This window comes from Xiphophorus maculatus, chromosome 11 (genome assembly GCF_002775205.1).
Source record: "Xiphophorus maculatus strain JP 163 A chromosome 11, X_maculatus-5.0-male, whole genome shotgun sequence".
In the NCBI taxonomy this organism is placed as follows: Eukaryota; Metazoa; Chordata; class Actinopteri; order Cyprinodontiformes; family Poeciliidae; genus Xiphophorus; species Xiphophorus maculatus.
Window position 1 is genome coordinate 28,787,859 of NC_036453.1, and position 19,243 is coordinate 28,807,101.

The 19,243-nt window shown below is 37.2% G+C and overlaps 2 protein-coding genes across 2 annotated transcripts; both read right to left on the reverse strand.

Moving 5' to 3' along the window:
- Positions 1-991: 991 nt before the first annotated feature.
- LOC111610158 lies at positions 992-6,774 on the reverse strand. The gene is made up of 6 exons (XM_023342952.1): positions 6,471-6,774; positions 5,798-5,893; positions 5,668-5,710; positions 5,419-5,543; positions 4,982-5,040; positions 992-3,101 (listed from the first exon to the last, which is right to left on the reverse strand). Exons 1-6 carry the CDS (start codon positions 6,478-6,480, stop codon positions 2,607-2,609), a joined length of 828 nt encoding a protein of 275 aa, XP_023198720.1. The 5' UTR covers positions 6,481-6,774; the 3' UTR covers positions 992-2,606.
- A 2,472-nt stretch (positions 6,775-9,246) lies between these two features.
- On the reverse strand, positions 9,247-16,419 carry cd96 (CD96 molecule). Its single transcript, XM_023342951.1, has 7 exons — positions 16,250-16,419; positions 15,667-16,011; positions 15,281-15,390; positions 13,201-13,357; positions 11,065-11,484; positions 10,391-10,493; positions 9,247-10,230 (listed from the first exon to the last, which is right to left on the reverse strand). The coding sequence occupies exons 1-7, from the start codon at positions 16,320-16,322 to the stop codon at positions 10,095-10,097; spliced, it is 1,344 nt and encodes a 447-aa protein (XP_023198719.1). The 5' UTR covers positions 16,323-16,419; the 3' UTR covers positions 9,247-10,094.
- Positions 16,420-19,243: the final 2,824 nt, after the last annotated feature.

The following is a 19,243-nucleotide window of genomic DNA, read 5'->3' on the forward strand; positions in this document are numbered from 1 at the left end:
GTAACCTTGCTGCAGCTACATTCATTAAGAAACAACTAAAGGATTAAAGCACCAATAAAAATTGAATCGTGTCTAAATTTACAATCAACTGGGAACCTTTTTGTAAAGCACTATTCACTCATTTTTGCTGCCATGCAAAAAGTCATCAGAGTAATTTAAAAAGAAACAACTCAATGACACAGAGGCACAAGCAAGACAATCATAAATGAACATTACAGTGGCAGTGGTGTTTTATCACTAGAACCCATTAGACTGGCTGAAAAAAGTGGCATAATTTTTTAACTGGTCTTTTGATCAGTAGCAACATGACAAAATTATGTACAATGAATAACTTGAAATCTTTAGAAAATCACTCAGTATTATTAAACAATATAAGAATATTAAACTTGCCAAAGACAAACTTTTATCTTGGACAAGTAATAAAATTTGTTGAAAACTATTGATTGGATATTCTTTCTATAAAGAATAAAATAACATTTATTTCTCAATTTGTACAACACAGTGGAATAAAAATGTAATTTTGACATTTGCTGCTGCTGTTCATTATAATAAATCACTCTTTCAAGTCTCGTCAGAGAGGAGCGTCTGCGCACATTAAGCCGTCACTGTCAAGTGTCAGTGGCTCACCTTTCTGACACATACTTTTGTTTTTTGTAAAAAGAGGAAAGGACTTGAAAGGATTTTCCTGTCACCTTTCATCGTGCAATCATCTGCTGTCGCAAGAAACTTTAAATCTGTAGCTCAACCAACGGAAGCTGGGATTAATCCTGTGCCTCCTTTCCGAGGAGCGAAGTCATATATGACTGAAACTTTGACGGAATTCAAAGTTTCATTCAAATGGCGGCTGTCTTTTTCTAGTAGTATATGTAGGCCTTCATCTGTTGCAAACTGTTGCTCATCAGACACTTCTTAGAAGTTGAATTTACAGAGCATTGGAAAAGTATTTACAGCGCTTAAACTTTAACATTTTGCACTGTTACATGCCCACAAACTTCAATGTGTTTTTTTTTGTTGTTGTAATTATACGTGATAGGCTAACGTACAATAAAACTTAATTATTAGTTGAACAAAAAAAATGACCTATAGTTTTAAAATATGAAAAATCTGAAATCTCTTGGAGTTTTCTTGGATTCATGATAATCTTTGCAAGGCCTGTCAGTTTAGATACATCGACATGAGCCGGTAGGTTTGCAGTTGCGACATACTCTTCTCTCTAACTACTAGTACATCTCGGACCTGTGTGCTGTGGTTCTTGGTCTTTCTGATGCGTTGTGGTAATATTCTCAAAAGCCTCTGAGAAACAAATCACGTAGACTTATTATGAGATTGACTTTTACATGCAAGAAATTCTATTTATTGGTTTTGAAAGCAGTCGGTTGACTTATATTTTGTTAAAGTGTATCAGAGTAAAGAGTTGTGAATCCAAATGCTGAACATATCTTTTAAGAGTTTTTTTGCTTAAAATTTTGAAAGCCATGAATACGTTTGCTTCCTATTCACAATCGTGGGCTAGTTTGTGCAGGTTTTATCTTTGTCATATAAAATCAATCTTGAATAAGAAATCAATTTAAATTTGCAGTTGTGTTGGAACAAAATATCTTGGACTTTAGAGGATGTGAATCCCTTTACAAGATATTGAATCAAAATTTTACATGCAAAAGGGTGACTGTTATGAAAAGGGGACTTCTACTTGTTATTGTGTTTTTTTGCAGCTTTCTGTCTATCCATAATGCTTAGGGGTCACATATAATTTGTAAGTGTGAGATAGACTCGTATCTTTTGAAAAACTGTCAACAGACATTGTGCTTAAAAACCTGTGAGTGCTGAGTTCACCTTCAAGCTTATGCTGTCAGTAGACACCAGGGCAGTAAATTACTCTGCAAATTGGGGATTACAGCGAGGGAGACATTCATTTAAACAGCTGGAGCATTAGCTCAGACTGTAAACATAATGACCTTTATCATAGCTTTTTACATGGAAAATCCATTGTGGGCGACATTTGCAATTTTAACAGTGTGACAATTCTCCCCATGGGGAAGATTAAAAGGAAACTGCTATTTATTGTCATCGTTATTTGTTTGCTTCCAATTTCTATACTGTTAGCTTAATTTTTTATAATGATTTGCCCGTGGAACAGGAAAGTGCAGTTATTCAAACTACAATCGCCCACACCATTGAAAACAGAAATGCTTTTGTTTTCTGCCTTCATACTTTTTTATGAGACATCTGCTGATGGACGAATAAGAGACATCAAAGGAGTGAAAGTTCCTCTGTGTCCTGTGATGATTCAATCTTTTCCCTGCGTTTCACAACAATCTACACTTTCCACATGGTTCTTGACCTCTAAATGTCACGCAGAATTTCCTCTTTCTTTTTTAAAGTAGTTTATTACAGAGAAGTATAGTTATGTTCCTATTGCTCAATATGGAGACTTTAAGAGGTAGATTGTCTGTGTCAAGGAGGAAATTGCTCAACTCTGCGAAGCGTAGAGAAAACCGAAGATGATGGTTACATTTTTTGCCCTGAAAATATGAAAATAGTTTCACATTTTTCTAGAATACAGGTTGAAAAGTTTTAGAATAGTAATATAATACTTAAATATATAGTTAGTCACAATCATGGCTAAAGCTGTCAGGTACTTGATCTGAGCAGCTCTGAGGATTTTCTACCTCTAAAAGCTCTATACATATATTCCCATTGCGATCATCACAATGATCTTTTCTGTCCTCACTTTCTTGATCTTCATCCCAATCTATTCTCCGTCCTTCCTCACTCTCTCGTAAGCCATCCCATCCCACATTGTCCTTGTCCATGTTGATGCCTCTCTCTCTTTCCATCTCCTCTGCCTCCTTGGCTATCTGTAGACTGTTGAGATAGATGCTGCTGTGTGAGACCATGACACTGGTGTCTCTGGATGGCAGGTGAGCGTCCACTTCCATGTCCACCTCTAAGAAAGCGTTCAAGGGTGACGTCGGGAGGTCTGCCAGCGGATCGTGCTTCTTGTGGCGTCCTTGTGCCTGGCCTTGCATGTGTCTGTTTTTCTTGCGATTCTTTGCAATCTTCAGATCCAGTGAGGCGTAATTCAGGTCAGAGTCTGGAGGCTGGTTTTGGAGAGAACAGATGAACATGTGAGACAGTTTCTTTCTCCTTTTTGCTTCAGACACACTTCTATTTTTGTAGAGCTTGTCTAGTTTATTTTTAGAACAATTTCTTCTCAACAGTGTTCACTGGTTTGCAGTTCCGCTGACCACAATGTGTGTCAGAGATGCTAGCTGCCTTCCGTTCTGAAACGAAATCTGTCAGCATGGTCTCAAATGATCTGCGTGACATGTCCAACAAATATAATGCAATGATAAACTTATTCTTGTGTGAACAGAAGGACAAATATACAACCAGCTTTCAGGTTTCTGCTATATAAAAGCATTACCACAGCATGGCTGCCACCCCCATGGTTCACAGCAGGGAGAGTGTTTTATGTGCAGGGTTAGGTTTCCTTCAAATATTTTACAAACAGTTTAATTTTGGTCTCATCCGCAGAGCATTGTTTTTCACATAATTTGCCTCGACCAGAAATTATGTGGTCGAGGCAATTTTAATTGCAACTGCGAAGCTCTTGAAAATAATAATCAATGTGATTTATTTCAAAGGGCATTTCTGAGTGAAATACATGCAAATCAGCTGTATGATTATAACAAAATTTAAGAGCTGAATCAATCATAAGCAGAGCCCCAACCCTATTAGGACTCTTGGTGAAGATGTGTTAGAAATGTAAAAAAATATTTTAGTGCAGTAATAAACTTTTCTCACAGCATATGCTGTGTGTTTTTATTTTGTCACAGTTTTATTTGTTTTTAAGTTTCTGGGGAAGTTTAAATGAGTAGCAACTTTCTTGTAACCATTTCTTGATTTATGAAGCTCAACACTTATTAACATATTATTATACCATGTTCTCTTGGTTTTTTTTCTCTCCCAATGTTGACTAGTGGCTCAGAAAAATGGAGCTGAGCATCTTGTCCAATTTATACCATTTTGAGATTTAAATAAATGTATTTATTGTTTTCTTATTTTGTAAAAACTGTGAAAGGTGCTAGTAATTTGATATAAGACATACTTATTTAAAATAGGACAAAATAAATAATTTTAAATATACTTAGATTTACAGATTGGTTTTTGTTAAAGAAAATTGTGAGATTATGCTTCTGAAATAAGATTTATTTATTAGGTTTTATTATAGGTGCCGAAGAATGTGGAAGGCCCGTAATTCAAAATGTACAGTTTGCTAATTTGATTAAACATGACATTAAGTCTTCATTGTAACAGTTGAACTAATACAGTGTAAGAAGAAAACTTTCACACTGAAAATGTTAGTTTACAGTACATTTTTGTTTATAGTTTCTGAACCAATGATTTCATTTCCACTGAGGGCAAATTAAGTCATATTTTGTTTTCTCAGTAAAGCAAAGATCACCACTAAGGTGAACTTCAACAGCATTTAAATGCTGGCTTAACTTGTTAGCAGAACAGAATAAAATATTCATCACGTCTCAGCAAAATGCCACTGGTGAAGAAACTACAAAGGTACGGAGCCATCGGTCACCTTGAGGCTCCTTTGAGTGCAAGAAACTCTGATGAGGCAAGTTAAAGTCGGTCTTTTCATGAAAGCGCATCTGTAGCAAAAGCAGCATTTAAGTCAAAGCAGTGCCAGCCGTGTGCTAATGCTGCTCACTTGAATTAACAAAGCCCCAACAAATTGAAAGCAACATCAAAAATTAAAACCACCCCTAAAAAACCAAAATGAAACTGGAAGATAAAAGTCAAATGGCTTTATATTTCTGACTCTTTGCAGCCTTATTTTGACTTCTCAAATTGTGACTATATTAAATTTTACTGATAAAAGTCAATTAGGATTATGTCATATAACTGAAATGGATGACTTTTGAATTATAAAAAAAAAGAAACTGATTTCTTAAACTACAGTTACCTTAAGACAATCTCTATTGCGCTGCATGGACATCGTCTCGTAGAAAACCTCTGAAGAACCTGCCGTAACACACATTTGTCAATTACTTGACTGTATAAATATATATATATATACATTTGTTTTTTTCTATTTTACAAAACTGATAAAGAATTCTAAATTCCAATTTGTGTTTTAAAGACCCTAACAGACCCTATTCACTGGATGTACATCTCAGAAAAGGAATTCAAGGTGCAACTTCTTTCTGATTTTGGAGTGCAAAATGTTTAAAATAATGAATGTGAAGAAGAAGGTAAATTTTGTTCAAAAACAGGAGAACCATTCACAGCTTTTTTTTTTTAAACCATTCTTTTTTCTTCTCGGTTGAGTCATACAATGATAAACAGATTCACAGATTTCCCCTTTTTTTAATAGGTGTCAGAAAGCAGATTTGTGCTTACCACGTCTTTCTGTGCTGATGTTGCCATAGATTGGATTTTCCTGTCGCTCATGATGATTGTGGGGATTTTCCTGCTGCTCTTGATGTCTGACGTTACCAATATATTGCCCTTCGATTTGTGATAGGCTGCAATGAGATGTGAAAAGACGAGTTTTACACTTTGTTTTAAATAGGAATTTAATGCATTTTGAATTGCATTGTATTTTGCGCAATTAAGTCTAATTCCAAAACGAATTGAAAATAAACATACGTTTCTTCTTCCGAACTGTGTGGATGGCAGCAGTTATGTGGTTCTGAGTAAACAAAAAGGCAACAATTTGTAACAAATTTTAAACAGAAAAAATCACAAAAACATGTGGGAAAGGGAACCTTTTATTTACCTTTACATGAAATGTGTCTTTGTCTTAAGCAGAAGATGATATTCAGACACACAGAGATTAGCAAGGCCAGAGATACCACCACCAGGGCTATATGTTCTAAACAGCAAACATGACATGACAAAAAAAACCCAACAACTTTAATCTGTGTTGAAATTAAGATTGAAATATTTGTAAATTTACGTCTTCTTTACATCTTTTTGAAGTGTCATATTGAAAACATACTTTTAAGCTTGTGACAAACACCCAACAACTGACAATTGCAGTCTGAGATTCTTCATGACAAATTGAAAACAATTTGTCGTTTTAGCCACTGAAAGAAATAATGCAGTGCTGAACAATAGTTATTTCTGTACCCCTGTTTTTTTTGTGTTCCTTTATCATTTGTCTCCTTATTTACCACAAAAAAAAAAAAACAAGGAGACAAGTTAGGATTCTTTCTTTAAAAATCTGATTTTTGTTGTGACTTTGTGCATATTCCTGTGTAAGAAACACAAAGACGTTTCATTGCCACTATTTTCTTTCCTGTGACCTTTTCTCTTGACACGTTTTTTGCTCAATTCGTGATCTGGCCTTTGCGACATTCAGATTGACGGTAAAATGTCCTTGAATTATGTATATATTATAAAACGTATTGTGTCTTTCTGCTGTACAAATTTAAAACAAATGTTCTTACCTGATCCCATTTCTCCGGTTGTCCTTAACTAAGCTGGTTGTCTCGTTGTCACAGTTTTCCTCATTCTATGGGGCATCACTGCGCTCCGTTGGTGAGGTATACTACACCGTCTATTTTTACCCCGCCTCTGCTCCCTCTCTGCTTTCACATTGCTTTGAAAACTTGCTGCTTTTCAGTTACAAACAGGAAACAATGTAACCTCATTTTGAAGCAGATTGCCTCAATGCCATTTGGGGGGGAACAATATAATTTCATCATATCACCTAAGCTTAGCATAAAATTTTATCAACATGAAGTAAAAGGAGGACATTAAAGTTAGGTTGCCAGAGCAGATAGTTGTTGTTGATGTTAAGACCAGCTGTTCAGTCAGCAAAACCATTTTTTTTTACTTTGATTATTCATTATATTTGCATTTTCACGGTGAGGATGCAACTATCAGCACTTGCCCAAATTTCTTTTTCTACAGTACAATATCACTTTACTGTTGTAAAACTGAAAAGCAGCGCAGATGGTGTATCTCGAATTTATATCTTGCATGCGCAATAGCATGTGGTTTTGCAAGTGTGGTCGGAAAATCAGAAAAAAAACCTGCTGTCGTGAATTTTTTCTCTGTAAAACTAAATAGGAAACGGTGTGTGTGAATACATTGTACACACGTCCGTGTTAGTATATTGTGACAACATTTGGGTGAGGTTGCGAGAGTTGGGGGTGGAATTTATGTAGAGTACATTTAATTTTCATTCAATTTTAATTTTAATTGACGAAAATGAATTGCAAAAGAAGAAGGAAAAAAATATACCAGGTTTGATAGTTTGTGGTGAATCTGTTTGCTAGCCTTTACGTTCATTGTGGTTTGTGGTTTTAGCCCTGCTTTGTCAACAGAAGCGTCAATTTGTGGTAGCTGTGGACAACAGTGGTCTTTGATATTGGGCTCCTCGTCTATTGACAACAAAAACAGCTACATCAAAGAGCCTCACTGGGCTTTCAGGCTGAAAATCCTCATTCATAAGTTTCATAAATGGGATCCAGGAATGCAATGTCAATGTCATTGACAAATGTGAAGTAGAAAAACATAGGAATTATACATTGTCTGATTTCCTGAGCCAAAAAGGACAAATATGAAAAATGTATAAATGGGAAATTTGTTGACAAATATTTGCAAATGCAATAGTTGAGTAAAATGGTTCTCAATAAGTTTATTGTAAAATTATCATCAAACATAAACGGTCAAACCAATTATTTAATAATTCTGGAGAAAAGTTTAAAGTCAGTGCAATAGCTTTCACGAACACTATCAACAGTCAAACATGGTGGATGGGGCTGTTTTGCTGCCATAGATACCAGCGCTTCACACAAGGTGGCTGAATGAGATGCCAATCATTTCTTGATTTGAAAAGAAGAAAATTTGAGGCAAATCATTAAAAGCCCAATAACATGGCCTCCATGCCAGTGATGCATGTATTTAAACTTCTGACTGACACGGCACGTGTCTAACCTTTATCACTTGCTGAATATTTTGCCTAAAAAGTGAGAATTTGTGCCTTGTCTTTGGGACTATGTGGTGAATATGTTAACTTGCTGTGGTTTGTAGGGTTTAGCCTAGCTTTACAAGTGGCATTAACATTGGACCTCTGGTTATATAAACCATATAAACAGCTACATCAGAAGAGCTCCAATGGGCCTCATGGCAGGAAATCCTAATTCACTGGTTATAAAGATGGAAAATCATAAATATAGTTATACAGATGACAGTGGGCGGTCATTAGAGGATGCAGGAAACAAATAGAAAACACACTCTGAAACGAAGCTTCCACAAGAAAACACAGTGGTTTTCTATCATTTACAGGCATAAAATAAGCCCTTAAAAATGTCTCAGTCAGAGTCAAAATGATTTTCCTTTTATTTACAACTTTTATGAACTTGCTGCATTTGATACATTTAGCAAAACACACTGAAACTGCATTATACAAATGTACAAAAAAAGAACACAAAGAGAACAGTTTCATACAAACGCACAATAAAACCAACTTGTGTATCTTAATATATATATATATTTTATTTAATCATCTTGATACCACTATGATCACGGTGTACATCTATCCTACTGATGGTGGTGGTTGTGTCGCCCATTAAGGAATGTGTATCTTGACCCCATCTAGTGGGTGTGGTGTGAACTACATCTGTTTTCGAAAGGCGGAAGTGTTTGTTCAGAGAACTGAAAATATTTTGGCTGATAAACTCGATAAAGTTTATCAGCGGGAGCGGGAGGTCGACAGGCGGATTGGTGCAGCGTCTGCCGTTAAGCGGGCGTTGTACCGGTCCGTCGTGGTGAAGAAAGAGCTGAGCCAAAAAGCGAAGCTCTCGATTTACCGGTCGATCTACGTTCCCACCCTCATCTATGGTCATGAGCTTTGGGTCATGACCGAAAGAACGAGATCGCGGATACAAGCGGCCGAAATGAGTTTTCTCCGTAGGGTGGCTGGGCTCTCCCTTAGAGATAGGGTGAGAAGCTCAGTCATCCGGGAGGGACTCAGAGTAGAGCCGCTGCTCCTTCACATCGAGAGGAGCCAGTTGAGGTGGCTTGGGCATCTGGTCAGAATGCCTCCTGGACGCCTCCCTGGTGAGGTGTTCCGGGCACGTCCCACCGGGAGGAGGCCCCGGGGAAGACCCAGGACACGCTGGAGGGACTATGTCTCTCGGCTGGCCTGGGAACGCCTCGGGATTCCCCCGGAAGAGCTGGAAGAAGTGGCCGGGGAGAGGGAAGTCTGGGCCTCCCTTCTGAAGCTGCTACCCCCGCGACCCGACCTCGGATAAGCGGAAGAAGATGGATGGATGGATGGATGGATGGAAACTCGATAAATTGTAGGAATTTGTAGTAATTGTGCACTAAAAATATTCACCAGCTTATAGAACTGCTATATTTGAGTAGGCAACATGTAACAAAAACTCTTAGTTATTAGCATTTCTTTGGTTTGTTGCTTTTTTACAACATTGGGCAGTAATGGAATATAATCGTAGAATGAAATCAAATCTTTTAGAAATATTGAATTTGAACCACTGATGATGGCAACACAATGGTTGTTGATAGTATTACTCTTTTGCGCCTATTGTTGCACTTTTATACCCTAGATTTACAAGCAATTTCAGCTACAAGATTAAAATAAGTAGTCAGCCTTTGACTAACAGGAAAACATAAATTACATTCTTTTTATATTTATATAAAGCTGATTTAAAACATGGCAGCAATGCATAAGGATATTAGCTATCTCACCACCAGTGGGAATTATAGCAACAGAGCTATATTTATTTATTTATTCATTCATTTTGATGTAGCCCTTTATAACGAAGATTATTCAATTGCAATCAAGAGGAATTTATTTCAAGACTCTTTACACATGCTTCCAAAAGGTGCCAAATTGGCAGTGCCAGTAAATGTGGGGTAGAGGGCTGAGTCTGCGTGTGATCTCATAAAGATACGCCGTCCTGCTCTAATGAAAAAATTCTGGCACATGCGTCCACGCAGCAAAAGCACAAATATTTTCTTTCTGCGTAAAACACCTTTCAGCTGACCACAACAAGTACAACAGATATTGCTGTCATACAAAACAAGTTACTATTTGTTTATCATACAAAAATTGGTCTCGTAGGGGCTGATAAAGAGTTGCACCTTGAAGTGGGGTAAAGCTGCGTCTCGCTTCGTCTTGCAGCAGTGTACTTGACAGGAGGTGGGGGAGGCTTGAACGAGGGTGGTAGGTCCATGCTGCAGGAGTGTGAGAGCAAAAGTATTGATTGCCACCATTGGTGGACATTAAAATATGCACGAGTTACAGTTCAAAGCATGAGAGATGTTTGCATTTTTCATGTCTGTTAAATCAGTTTGGCTACAGGGAACTGGCAAAAGACAAACATTTTAGTTTTACCTCTTTTTTATGAGTTGTTTCCTGTAAAGAATTGCAACCACGAGAATCAATAGCAGCAACAGAACGATGATGAACACCAACAGGATATGACGCCGTTCGGTTTCTAAGGAGTAGATTGCATAAATAAGAATTGGTTATTTTGAGGATACAGGCAGCTACAGAGAAATTCCTGACATATTGATCATCTTGCCTCCAGATTCCACTCTTAATAAATGCAACACTATATTACAAAACTTTTAGCCTTGAGGCTGAAAAGTGTTACTTGTAATTCCCGTCCCTCGGTTGTCCATTAATTTTGGATGGTCCGTCTAATGAGTATTTCACCTGACAAGTAATCAAACATGAGGCTAAGAAAGTTAGAGTTTATAAAGATCCCATATTTGAGGAATTTGTGGCTTTTTGGAGTTTATTTTTTGTGCGTGTGATTTTGCTTCAAGCATGTCTTGTTCTTAAAATGTTTTTATGGATTACCTTCTGACCCTTTGACCTGGCCTGGATTACAGCAAATCAATGTCTCCAAAGGCAAACAGAAGAATTCAAACTTTTTAAAAACAATAGCTTGTTTCAAATAGAAAGAAAATGTAGCTACCAGATGGAGACTTGCAATAAAATGATAATAATAAATGACTCCTTTTAGTATTAAAGTTAAATAAGCAAGATTGATTGAGTATTACCTGTCTTTGTGCTGGTAATAGGGACAGTTGAAGTTGTTCCAGTACTTTCTATGCTTCCTGCTATCCCGGACTCCGTGGTGCTCATTGAGAAAATGTTCTCTGTGGGCTGTCTGTTAAATCTGGATTCATTCTTCGTGACATCACTAGCCGTTCTCTGTGTTGGTGTGAGCTCTGTCACGTCATTATTCAACATGCTGGAGTTGAGTAGGAGATGGGTGATGGTTTGGGTGTCAGGGGATGATGGGACACTGACAGATGTTAAAGTTGCCGGAGGGGTTACATGCCCTGAAGCAGGGACTCTAACAGTGCTGGAGTATGGTTGAGTGGTCCATTGTGTGTCTGTTGAAAGTGTGGTGGTTAATGATATTGCAGCGCTGGTGTGCAATGAATTAGTTGGATGCTGAGTTGACTCTGTTGGACCTGAAAGTGGGAAAACAAGAAATAAAAATCAAAATCAATGGCTTAGATAAATTAGGTTCTGTTTGTTACATGACATAGGCTTATTAACTGCAGTAATAACCTATGAACCATGTGCAAAAAATGCAATTTAGCTAGGCCACTTTACCTAACATGCTTGTTTTTTTTCTGTAAGAGGAAACTGGAGTACCATGAAAAACCAAAGTAGGGATATTGCTACAAAGTCACCAATTTAATGAAATCAAATGTTCACTGTGGTCAAACTGTCTTTCAGGTGAGGGGATTGTTGCAAAGTCAGTTACTTGATTCTTACAGGTGAACTTCCACAAAAAAAATAAAACATGCAAATAAAAAAAAGGCTTTTTTCAAATACTTAAAAAAAAAAAAAAAGATGTCTTAGTTATTAACAGAATCACCAAAGATAAATTTGCCTTCCAAACAATTCATGTTAAAAATAGCTTTTTGCAATTAAGGCTTTGCCTTTTTGATCAGAGTCGAGGAACATTTGATATTAATTTGTGAATTCTCCCTTTCCCAAGGTATAAATACACTATAACATAGAGAAAGTTCTTGTAGCCACTTTTTAAGATTGGAAAGACAAAAGGATTTGCCATTTAAGGAAGAAGATGGATGCTGATCCTCTCAGTTCAGAAATTTCATACAAAAACTATACTTACTTGCCAAAACAAGTTTAGTCAGAGCAAATAAAAACACATTTTGAAGGAGGAATATTTCTTTAAGAGTGAATACAATGTTTAACAATGAAATTTGGCTTTGTCCAGAGGCAACATAATTATTATTTGGGGGGGGTCCATTGAAGGTCGCGACTTAGCATCTTTTGTTTCAATAGTCCACACATTAAAATGTACAAAAAAATCCAGACTGTGAATAACTTCACGCTTGGTGAGACTTTTTAAGGTTGTGCTAAAATCTTCTAACAAACAAACATGACATAACCCATAATCGCATGTTTACTAATGATCGATGTTTATCTGTTGCGGTGGTTAGTTGGAAAACTGAGCAGTTTGGTATAGCAGTCTCCTTTGAAGCACCATTCAGTTTGTTTTAGCTGCTTCTTGCTGTACTTCTCTACTCTGACCAATAGACTGTGCTCTCGCATCACTCCGTTTCTCTGTTTATTTCTGTGGTTTGAACATGGAGCTGAAGGAGAGGAAAGAACTTTTGACACCTAGATGGTTTACCTGTAGTTATTTATGAAACATGTATATGGACTGACATGTAGACATTATTTTCTCACTTGACTACAGCCAACTCACAGTAGTTGTAAAATTGTATTGTTAAAAGACACAGATGGATTTGGGGATGAATTAAATCCCGTGAGTTCTGTATCACATGAACTCAGTTTAATTTTCACGCATATCTCTTTGAACAACTGATTTGCAGAAAAAACAGTTGGGTTCTGTTTTTTGTTTTATTTTTTTAAATTCTCAATCTATTCACAGTTACTTCCTCATGACCTGCATGACAGCTTTAAATCCTTTGAATCACTATCATCCCTTTCAGCTAATTAAAATTAAAAATGAGTAAGCTACAGCATAATAATGGAAGTTCAAGTATCAGCTTTTTGATCCAGTACAGCTTATTAAGACATTCAATCTCTTTGGCCCAGAGTCAGATTGTTAATCCAGTCCTGAGGATCTGACGAAATTGAGTATGACACAAAGAAGCAGTTAGGAGCAAAGAAATGGGGAGGCTCACCTGTCCTTAAAATGGTGGTTGTAGTCAGCACAGAGATAATAAAATCTTTATGCAGACTTTTGTCTCCTGTGTTGACTGTCAGGTTGTAAATTCCTGCATGGGCTTCTGTCACCTCCCAGAGCTCCAGGGATTCATTGTCTGACACAAACTTGTTGTTCTATGCCAGAAATAGATAGCTTAGAACATACAAATCTTGCTGTGAAAGTAGTTTTGCATTTACACTTAATACCAGATCATTTTACACAGTACATTATACAAAGCAACACATAAGGCTGGACAAAAAATCAATAACAATCTATATCACATTAGGCACGTTATCAAGATCAACCGAAAATACGTCAGATAGATTGTTTGATCATTTCACTGAACATCAACCCAGAACTGCATAGCATTCTGGGGAACATAGACGGAGAAAGGCTTTGGCCACTCAACCTCTCAAGGTCAGCTAAGCCAGGTGGTTGACATCAACTACGTCACTCACTCTGTGGTGTAAGCTAACAACAACCTGTTGCATAATTTGCTCAGCAGTCATTTAAGGTTTTGCCACCATGCCTCATAACTGCTTAAGAAAATGTCTTCCCAAAATGGTATAATGGCTGGAATTTCCCATGGCACTTATGTTTGGCAGAGTGCCCTCTCTAGGTTGAGGACTAAATCCTGCCCCAAATGCAGGAGTTTAAGTATATCTGGGTCTTGTTCATGAATGAGGGGAAAATGGAGCAAGAGATCAATAGATAGATAGGTGCGGTGTCTGCAGTGATGCTAGTGCTGTACCAGTCTGTTGTGGTGAAAAGAGAGCTGAGTCAAAAGTTGAAGCTTTTGCCCTACTGGCCGGTCTATGTTCATCTATGGTCACAAGCTCTGGGTAGTAACTAAAAAACAAGAGTGCGAATAAAAGCGGTCAATAAGTTTCCTCTGTTGGGCATCCGGGCTGTCGTTCAGAGAAAGGGTAAGAAGCTGGTCATCCAGGAGGACCAGCGGCTCAGAGTGGACCCACCTCTCCTCCATATCAAGAGGAGCCAGTTGCAGAGGATTGGGCATCTGGTTAGGATGCTTCCAGGACGCATCCCTGTTGAGGTGTTCCGAGCACGTACCAAGGGAAGAGCCAGGACACGCTTGAGGGAATACGTTTCTCAGCAGGCTTGGGAATGCCTGGGAATTCTCCCAGAGGAGCTGACCCAAGTGGCTGGGGAGAGGGAAGTTTAGACCTCTCTGCTTACACTGCTGCCCCTGCGACCTGAACCGGATTTCTTTTTTCTCTTCTCTTGTTGACCCAAAGCCCTTTAACTTTGGGTCAACAAGTTTTTCCATCATTAAGCTGTTCCTGTTTTCTACCAGGTACAAAAAATGGTGCCATAATGCAATTTAAAAATGTTGCTTGCCTAACTGAATGTTGTCAGCCAGTGTGATCTTTTCCATTAGTCACTTCCATCATACAACTGGACAAAAAGTCAAAAACTGCTTCCTTTTTTAATTCAAAATTCAAATCTAAAATGTAGGCACAGGGTGTTAAGCTTTAAGATAATATAAGAAAGCTCAGCTGGAGACTGCAACTCCAGGGCAAAGTTTTGGGAAAATAGGCAGCACTTTTCCCACGCCTAAATGGTTGGCATGGGAGGTTCAAGTGTTCCTCAAACATGTATGACACAGTTGAGGCAACACTCTAGGTATGTTTTTTTGATAATGGAATAACATTAAAACATGATATAAAGCTAAAAAAAAGTACATTTTACATTACATCCCTCCAACCCCTGTTTAAACGTTCTTGCAGTTATCCCTTTGCACTGACTTTGATGCGAAGTACATAATGGTTTGGAGAAAAGCTGATATAAAAGTATTATGTGGTTGCAGCTTTTTTGTAGAAAATGAAATTTTCCCTTTTTCTAACATGTTCTACAAAACTCTTCCAACAAATTTGTACCTAATTTTTATTCACTGCACTTACACTTCACTTCAGTGGAAATTCAGACAAGAACAGCCATGAAGGGATTATGAATTACTTTCCATTCAGGGTAACATAAAGAAATTACATCTTTTTTGTTTTGTTTAGTTCTTTTTTATATCTATACATTTCACTTACCTTGGTCCACTTGTACTGTGCTTTGGAGTTGACTGTGCATTTAACTGTAGCGTTGTCTCCAATGTGAACCTCAACAAGTTTATCAGTATTGCACAATAGTTTGAGCTCATCTGGGGAGAAAATTTTAGATAAATATGAAATCTGTACAAATCAACAATGAAGCAAAAGCCATAAAATGATTTGTTGCTTCAGTCCAAGCCCACATAAAAACTGACAATGTGATCTGTCCTACACTAACATAGTTATAGATTCCTCATAAAAACTGTTATAGTGTCTGGGAAACAATAACTTTTTATACAGAAATAATTTACATTGTGCTGAGATACAAGCATTTTGCTTCTTTTTTTTCTTTTTTTTTTTTTTTACAAATAAGCAAGCAGGCTTACCTTTCACTGTTAACTTTGTTTTATTCCTAAAAGAACCTAAAAGAAATGTCGAGATCTCACAGATATAGATTCCACTGTTCCATTTGTTCACCCAAGGAAGGTGTAGATATGAACCAATTAACTTGTTTGCATAATTTTTCTTCTGTTGGATGGTCACGTTAGGCCAATACTGGTGAGGTCCATAATTGAGGTCATACACAGCAAGGTTTGTTCCTTCACTTTTCATCCATTTAATTCCGACAATCATGTGATCAGCACCATCTTTCACGAAGCAAGGTAAGGTAATGTTCTGACCCACCTCAGCTTCCATTGTTTCATTAAAAAACAGCTCAACATTCTTGGCTCCTGTTAAGTAGATCAGATAATGTTGAAAGTAAAAAGAAAAAGAAAAGTGAGGAGACAAAAATCTATTGCATTTTAAAGCAAAAAAGGCTGCTGGGCACTATGATGTAGACAAATAAAGTACATTGCTAGCGATGTAACCTGTGACTCCAGACATCAACAGACATTTTAAATCAAATGGTTAACATCTTACCATTGCTGGTATATTAACTAGAGCACATGTGCAAGTGCACTGGATTACCTTGGAGAAAAGAAGCAAGGAGCAGAAGAGAGTAGGCTGTCCCCAGTATACATCCAGCCATGTTTGTACTCATGATTACAGTCAATCACTTTGAATCCATAAAGAGATTTAGCAAAGATAGAAACGGTTCATCGTCATCTGATGTTGAAGAGCGGGTCTGGCAGACTGTGAGACTGTGAACAGGATGTCCTATGTTAACAGGAAGCCACACAAAAACGAAGCACGTTGCACGGAAACCTTGAGGTCGAAACTTCTCATACAGAGCAGAACTTTGCTGTTGCTCTAAATCTTTGCAGTGTTTACTGTTACTCATTGTTTGTCAGCAGGGCTAAGTAAAAATATGCAAATCATAGATTTGAAATGATTCGAGAATGGTACCAAGGGAAATCACAAACCAAACAAGACAGAAGAATTAATTAATTTTGTTTATTTACTGAACTCCATTCCTTCAAACATGCTCATTTCCCTTGTGCTGAAGTGCAATATTGTCTTGACTTGAGTATCATCTTCCCTTTGAGCCTCTGTAATAATGTTACCTGCTCCTTTTTGTACCACAATTATAACTGTCACCACAAGAGGGTTCTATCATATGAACCTAAATGCTTACTAGCTCTTCAGACAGCCAATGTTGTGCCATGTGCTGTTGTGACGCACATGAAGTATTTTTCTTCAGTGAGGATGCCTGAAAAAAAAAACAACTTAGACAGTTATTTGTAATGCAAGATGGGCTCAAACAAACAAAAAAAACTACATCCTTAAAATCACCCTGTGAATATCCTACCACATACTGAGCAAGCTCAGAACAAACCCAACAATACAATGAAACAAAGAAATATTATTTCAGTGTATTTTCTTTGCAATGTATGGCACTCAAAAGATTAATGAGATACCATGGAGGCCTTCCAACCTCAGAGATTTCATAACCAAAGATAAATTATCAATATTCATGTGAAAACATGCAAAATGCAGGTCAAAAATGATAAGAAAGGTCAATCTATTTTCATACTGATTTTGCATTGATAATATTAATAATTTTCAACATAATTTTGTATTTCATCTAGATGAGTCTAAAAGATAAGCATTAACTTTTATGAGATTCTTTCTTCACACAGCACTCACCTTCATTCATTACAAAGAGTCACTTCTGACCAAACACTGCATTCACATGATTGATCATTTTGAAGTCATATAATGTGTCTGACCTTTATCACTTACTGTATATTAGGGCTAAGAAGAGCGAGTGTCATCTAGTAGATTTCTATCAGTATTCTGCCAGGATTTAGAGAGGGACCTTGTTGCTCTGCTCCATTAGATAAGGGCAATGTCACTTCCACTGGGAGTCGTTGCATTCTCAAAAATTTCTAACAGGAGGTAATATTACTCAGACTGCTTCATTCAGTTGTCCAGGAGAAATCCTGATAAGATATACAGCTTTGTATCAGCTGGCTTAGTATCTGAAAAATCCCATTTCATTTCTCACTACAAAGTAATGTGGAGAATATTCTCATGATTTATTGCATAATGACAGGGTAATTAGTCCTTTTTGTTTTAGCCTTATTTCTTGTTTTTTTATGTACTGTGAAAGTAAGAGCTAACCAGGTGATATACTCAGACCATCCTCCACACATTTGCAGGTAATTGTTAAACACTGAATTCATACAGGCTCTTTAAGTCTCGAGGGCTCCCAGGTATCCCTGAGAGCCGCTGCAAATTAGACTTTGAGAAGCATTTTACATGAGCACCCAGACTGCCAACTCTGAGTAAAGGTATTTAGGTGTGTATGAAAGAATGTGGTGTATATTTGCACATCGTCTGACCTCAAGGGGGTGTGTAAGCTGCATAATGTGTTCATACATTGTCCATGGCTTATTCTGACAGATTTAGTGCTGCTACAAACATACTCACATCCCTCAGTGAGAGTTTTAATGTGGGTGCACCTCCATCACTTGTGATCAAGCTACCAAGATACATGAACTCCTCTGATTTCATAACACAAACCCTGACAAAAATGATGGAACCGCTAGTCACTGAGGATGTTCAGTCATTTGTTTTACATTGCATCTACCAAAGGACATTGAGAAATGCAATGTCAAATGAATTACTGTATATACAACTAACGATCAAAAATCATCATGTCTATATATTGGGTCTCAGGCTTTTTTGACTTCTTGAATTAAATAAACAAAAAACAATATTCTTCAACCGAATTCCAACACGTTGACAGGTCAGCTTTACATGATGGAGCAATCCTGTCCTAATGTTCAGCTTACATGTTCAGTGTGGAATTTCTACTATGTTTAAGTTTTGTTTTTGTGACCCCAAAGTACAAGACACACCCAAAAAGTAAGCAAATTATAAGGATTTATAGTAGGCAGTTTGAATACTTGCACAAAACAAGCAGAGTAAAAACTAAAAAGTCTTGGGTTCCTGTAACTAAGACATTTGCAGGTACATTTGGAGGTAACTGTCTTACTTATATCTTGGATGGATATCAGTATCGCAGCCAGGCAATATTGTGTGATTGTTAGATTTAAACAAGTGGATAAGGCTGGTAAATCTCCAGGAAGGTATTCTTAAGATGATTAAATTTAAAGAAGTATTTTTTTTAAATAATAAAAATAAGTTTTAAAGAAGTAGCTAGTGAACACTGAGGTTTCTCTGGAGGTAACATGAGGTGAGTTCCAAATCATTGTGTTGTACTCTGGTGATTTTTTGTTTCCCCTCTGTTTTATTATTTTAATTGACTTAGCCCCCTTTTAAATTAGTGATTGTATATTTTTTGCCAGGGGCTCTGTAAAACCTTGATCCTAACAGAAACATTTATTCTCTACATTTAGGTAAACCAAGGTAATTTGGTTTGGCTAGCATGTTTTCAGCAACAAGGAAATTCAATGTGCTATACAAGATTATAAGGAAAAAAAAAAATAACAAGCACGTTTTTTGCTGGAGTCGTTTTTACAATTCAACACATTAGATTACAATAATGTAAAAGTG

Excerpts from the sequence above, each read along its gene's own strand:
- cd96 (XM_023342951.1), bottom strand. The coding sequence starts at position 16,322 with ATGAGTACAAACATGGCTGGATGTATACTGGGGACAGCCTACTCTCTT. Across the intron at positions 16,012-16,249 it reads CCTTGCTTCTTTTCTCCAAG|GAGCCAAGAATGTTGAGCTG; the intron begins GTAATCCAGTGC and ends TCTACTTAACAG. Across the intron at positions 13,358-15,280 it reads CACAGTACAAGTGGACCAAG|AACAACAAGTTTGTGTCAGA; the intron begins GTAAGTGAAATG and ends TTTCTGGCATAG.
- LOC111610158 (XM_023342952.1), bottom strand. Across the intron at positions 5,544-5,667 it reads CACAGTTCGGAAGAAGAAAC|CCTATCACAAATCGAAGGGC; the intron begins GTATGTTTATTT and ends ATCTCATTGCAG. Across the intron at positions 5,041-5,418 it reads CATCAGCACAGAAAGACGTG|GTTCTTCAGAGGTTTTCTAC; the intron begins GTAAGCACAAAT and ends GTGTTACGGCAG.